The sequence below is a fragment of the Dama dama genome, chromosome 21 (genome assembly GCF_033118175.1).
Source record: "Dama dama isolate Ldn47 chromosome 21, ASM3311817v1, whole genome shotgun sequence".
NCBI lineage: Eukaryota > Metazoa > Chordata > Mammalia > Artiodactyla > Cervidae > Dama > Dama dama.
In genome coordinates, this window is record NC_083701.1 from 33606973 (window position 1) to 33612486 (window position 5514).

At 44.3% G+C, this 5514-nt stretch overlaps 1 protein-coding gene across 1 annotated transcript; it reads left to right on the forward strand.

Annotated features, from left to right (window-relative positions):
* Positions 1-4144: 4144 nt before the first annotated feature.
* Positions 4145-4844, forward strand: LOC133042314 (large ribosomal subunit protein uL6-like). The gene has a single exon (XM_061122832.1). The coding sequence runs from the start codon at positions 4157-4159 to the stop codon at positions 4733-4735; it is 579 nt and encodes a 192-aa protein (XP_060978815.1). The 5' UTR covers positions 4145-4156; the 3' UTR covers positions 4736-4844.
* Positions 4845-5514: the final 670 nt, after the last annotated feature.

Here is a 5514-nt window from a genome sequence, read left to right on the forward strand (position 1 = left end):
TTTAATAGACAAGGAAACTGAAGCCCAGTGGACTGAGGAGCCAGTCCTGGGGGGCAGGATAGCTTCAGCAAATAAAGACAACCCTGAAAGAATTTAAATAAGGCCTGCTAGAAGGGCTTCCGGGCTAATCCCCCCTGCCTAGTTACTAACTTCTGGCAAATGGTAGTTTCTACTCATCTGTAAGCTCTGTACAGATACATACCTGCTATACAGAGTTTGGGTTCTTTTTTGGCTTCACATTGTGAGTTTTGCCCAATATCATACAGTAGGTTTATAGAAAGAATGTTAAACATCCTTTGAAAAAAGTTAAATTTTATTGAACCACCCAACACTCCATTGTATCCACATGCCACCAGCCCTGTTACTGGACATTTATGTTATCATGGTTTTCATTGTCAAAAAACAGTGCTGCAAAGAACACACTGGTTCATAAATCTTTGCATTTCTAACTCTCTACAGAATGGATTTGTAGAATTACAGACATTTTTTAAAAGGCTTGAGACTTCCCTGGTGGTCCAGTAGTTAAAACTCTGCGCTCCCAATGTAGGTGGCACAAGTTTGATTCCTGGTCAGGGAATTAAAATCTCACATCCTTCAAGGTGTGGCCAATTTAAAAAAAAACAAACACTTTCAGTGCCCAGTGCCTAATTATCTTCTAAGCGCCAGATTATACACTGTATGTAGCAGAATGGGTATGCATTGGCTCTGATCACTGGCAAACATGTGAATTTGCTGTGAGTGTATAAAAGTGACAAGGTCGTAGAAGCAGCCTGCTGGTGGCCATATGAGATCTTGCAGAAGCATCCCAGGATAGTGTAACTTCTTCAAGCTTACCTTGAACACGTCTTATGTTCCCACCACGACTGCCATCCTTCGCCCAACCCCTCCCCCTCCCCCACAGATTTCACCTGGCACATCTGGGCTGTCACCTCTCCACCTCCCATCACAGGGCAAAAGTTCATCATGACTCTTCCCTCCTCGTGTTCACACCCGCTGTGCTTTCCCACTTGTTTTTTTGGTTCTGTGTCCTTGTCCTCCCCTCTCCATACCCTGGAGAGGCGGTCACATACCCTGGGTGTCTGCTCTCACTCTTTGGTTCCACATGCACATGGTAAGTCACTTCAGTCTTTGCAACCCTATGGATAGTAGCCCACCAGACTCCTAAGTCCATGGGATTCTCTAGGCAAGTACTGGAGTGGGTTGCCATGCCCTCCTCCAGGGGATCTTCCCCACCCAGGGATCAAACCTGTGTCTCTTAACATCTCCTGAATTGGCAGGCAGGTTCTTTACCACTAGCACCACCTGGGAAGCCACAGTAATGACAATAAAGGGATGGTCAGATCTCATCTTTCCTGTGCTCATCCATTCATTCAATAAATATTGAACCGCCCTGGAACTATGTTTCCAAACACACTTCTTCCAAACACAGAAGAAAATAACAATGATGCTTATCTCTAGCATTTATTGAACACATACTAACTGCCTTAGACATTAAGGATAAGGTTCAGTTCAGTTCAGTTCAGTCACTCAGCCGTGTCCGACTCTTTGCAACCCCATGAACCGTAGCACGCCAGGCCTCCCTGTTCATCACCAACTCCCACGATTTACCCAAACTCATGTCCACTGAGTCGGTGATGCCATCCAACCATCTCATCGTCTGTTGTCCCCTTCTCCTCCCGCCTTCAATCTTTCCCAGCATCAGGGTCTTTCCCAATGAATCAGCTCTTCCCATCAGGTGGCCGAAGTATTGGAGCTTCAGTTTCAGCATCAGTCCTTCCAATGAATATTCAGGACTGATCTCCTTTAAGATGGACTGGTTGGATCTCCTTGCAGTCCAAGGGACTTTCAAGAGTCTTCTCCAACACCACAGTTCAAAAGCATCAACTCTTTGGCACTCAGCTTTCTTTATAGTCCAACTCTCACATCCATACATGACTATTAGAAAGGATAAGGTTAGGTACATGATTTTACTTAATCCTTATATAATTCAATCAGGTAAGTGCTATTATTTCCTGTATTTCACAGATAGTCTACAGAAACTAAAGGTCACATAACTGGTTAAATGGTGGTGTTTAGATCCAAATCTAGGTGGCCAGCACTCAAAGCTAGATTCAAGATGGGTGGGCAGTGCTCCAGGCAGAAGGCAGACAATCAGTGAAGGCCCTGAGGCAGAATGTAATCTGACTTGTTAAAGAGACTTTCTGAAAGCTAGTGGCTGAAGCAGAGTCCTAAGGGAGATTGTGTTTCAGATAGAGGCTGGAGACCTTGTAGGTTAAGGTTAAAATTTTTGGACTGTAACTTGGAAGCTATTAAAAGGCCTCTAGCAAAGAAGTGATTTATATTTTGAAAAGATGCCTCTGGCTAGGAAGGAAGGGATTTGGAGGGGCAGGAATAGATGTTAGAGCTATTGTGTCAGTTGGGGTGGAGATGATGGGCCTCAGGCTTCTGAAATGCAATGTATGAACTGGAGGTGAGGTGTGACTGCCAGGTAGGAACCTGGATAGGAGGTAGTGGGGCCATTCCTAAAATAGGGATCTGGTGGGCTGTCAGACTTGTAGGAAAATCTTTAGTTTAGTTGGACATTTGGCAAAATCAGTTGCCTCCAGGGCACACGGCACACAGTAGTAGTAAGTCAGGTCAAAATGTAGGATGGAGATGTCTATTTAAAGAATCTGCCTGCCAATGCAGGAGCCACCGGGGGCAAGGGTTCGATCTCTGTGTCGGGAAGATCCCCTGGAAGAGGAAATGGCAACCCACTCCAGTATTCTTGCGTGGGAAATCTCAGAGACAGAGGAGCCTGGTGGGCTATAAATACTCAGCACCTAATTTGGATATCTCAGCATCTGTGTGTCTTAGGGACTCGATGGTTGGCGACAGTTTTTCTGGAGTAAAAGTACTGCCCCAATGAGACTCATCTTTGAGGGATCTAGGAAAAGAGCTGGGACTTTTCACACTGGGGTTTTGGGAAGATTAGGGCCCAGAACTTAACAATTAAACAACCACTGGGAGTTCAGGACACTGCAGAGACAGTGTGTAGTGAGAAGAGAAGGCAGGTCTCAGAGGAAACAGAAGTGTCCAGGATCAGAGAGGCACCCGGGTTTCACATGCAGATTCACATCCAGTGGAGGTTAGAATAGCCCCGGGGGTCAGGCTTGTAAATTGGGAATGGAAGTAACTATACCCCTCTCTCGGCTCTCCCAATCTGTGGGCTGACTGGCCATCCACCTCTTGCCCCTGTTTAGTTTCAGCAGAACACAATTCTGAAGTGACTTTAAGGGCTCTCTTTGTCGTTTCTCTCAAATTTTTACATTTATGTCTCACATAACAAAAGAAAAGGGAGGAGGGCAGAATTTAATGAAAGAACACTTACATGTCATTGTATCCCCTTCCATTACTCCCATTTCTTTCCATGTGCACAGAATAGCCGTGCAATTGAACATTTAAAAATGTCTCTCAGGAAATTCCCTGGTGGTCCAGTGGTTAAGACTTCATCTTCTAATGTAGGGGGTGCAGGTTCGGTCCCTGGTCAGGGAACTAAGACCCCACATGCCTCAGGTCCAGAAAGAAAACCAAAAACATAAAACAGAAGCAACGTTGTAACAAATTCAATAAAGACTTTAAAAATGGTCCATGTCCAGAAAAATCTTTAAGAAAACGTTCATCGAACTGCACTAACAGAAACAGTGAATCCAGTTCTGGTCCCTAATCTTCCCAAAACCCCAGTGTGCAAAGTCCCAGCTCTTTTCCTAGATCCCTCAAAGATGAGTCTCATTGGGGCAGTACTTTTTCTCCCAAAAAACCTGTCCCCAACCATCGAGTCCCTAAGACACACAGGTGCTGAGATACCCAAATTAGGTGCTGAGATACCCAAATTAGGTGCTGAGTATTTATTTCATGAAGGAAGGATGGAAGGAAGGAAAGGAAAGTGGGAAAGAGGGAGATGAGTCTTGCATAAAAGAGCTCACAGTTTGGTGGTGAAGATCTTTCAATGACTGAAGGATATTTGGTTAAAGGTGATGGTGTACTTATTTCCTACAAACATGGTTGAAAATGGATCTTGATGAGCTTTGGATCACATAGGTGTGCAAATATGAAATGTTTTATATGAGGCGAATAACAGAATATAAGGGCAGGGGGTGCCGCATCTACTGCAAGAATGAAGACCATTCTCAGCAATCAGACTGTCGACATCCCAGAAAATGTCGACATTACCTTGAAGGGACTGACAGTTATTGTGAAGGGCCCCAGAGGCACCCTGCGGAGGGACTTCAATCACATCAATGTAGAACTCAGTCTCCTTGGAAAGAAAAAGAAGAGGCTCCGTGTTGACAAATGGTGGGGAAACAGAAAGGAACTGGCCACTGTTTGCACAATCTGTAGCCACGTACAGAACATGATCAAGGGTGTTACACTGGGCTTCCGTTACAAGATGAGGTCGGTGTATGCCCACTTCCCCATCAACGTTGTTATTCAGGAGAATGGTTCTCTTGTGGAAATCCGAAATTTTTTGGGTGAAAAATACATACGCAGGGTTCGAATGAGGCCAGGGGTTGCCTGTTCAGTATCTCAAGCCCAGAAAGATGAGTTGATTCTTGAAGGAAATGACATTGAACTTGTGTCAAATTCAGCTGCTTTGATTCAGCAAGCCACCACAGTTAAAAACAAGGATATCAGAAAATTTGTGGATGGTATCTATGTTTCTGAAAAAGGAACAGTTCAGCAGGCTGATGAATAAGATCTCAGTGATCCTGCTGCAGAAACAAGATAGCAGATGGTTCTGTGGACTCAGTTGTGATATTTTAAAGAGACAATAAAAACTCTTGATTTGAAAAAAAAAAAAAAAAGGGCAGGGGGTTTGTGTTTGAAATGAAAAAATACACTTCACTTATCCTGTATGCTATCAAAATAGTGTGCGCTGCATGGTAGCAATTCAAGGCAATTTCAGCATGTCTGGTTTTTAGCAGGCTTATCAACCAATCATTAAGGGAGTGAACGTTACACCCAGGGAATGCTGATGGCAGTATTAGCTATAAATAAATAAGCTAGCCATAAATAGATAAGCTAATATGTATAATACCTAAATGAATAGACTTTCCTCTGTTGTTTCATGGCCTGAAAAGAGCGCAGCTTTTCATTAGACAAATCATTTGAAAATGTGGAAGCTGATACTGCCGCAGCTCAGCGCTCTCTGCCCATTGATAATGGCCTCTGGACCAGCAGTGGGGGTGGGAGACCGATGTCCATTTACTTTTGCCAAGATTGTTATTGAATGAAACCTTTAATGAGGACATTTACGAGCCCACTCAGCTAAGAGCTCAGGGCGGCCTTAGAATAGTCTTTCCCTCCACCTTGACAGCTCTTAGAGAATCAATACAGGTAATATGTCAGTCGGTGGTCGGCTGTCCCATAAATAGAAAGGTAGAGCTGAAATGGAAACTGACAGGTAGCCACTTAGAGAGAGGGTCTGGGGTAAACACTCCGAAAGTGAAGCTCCTCTCGGGAGTAGAGGAGTGT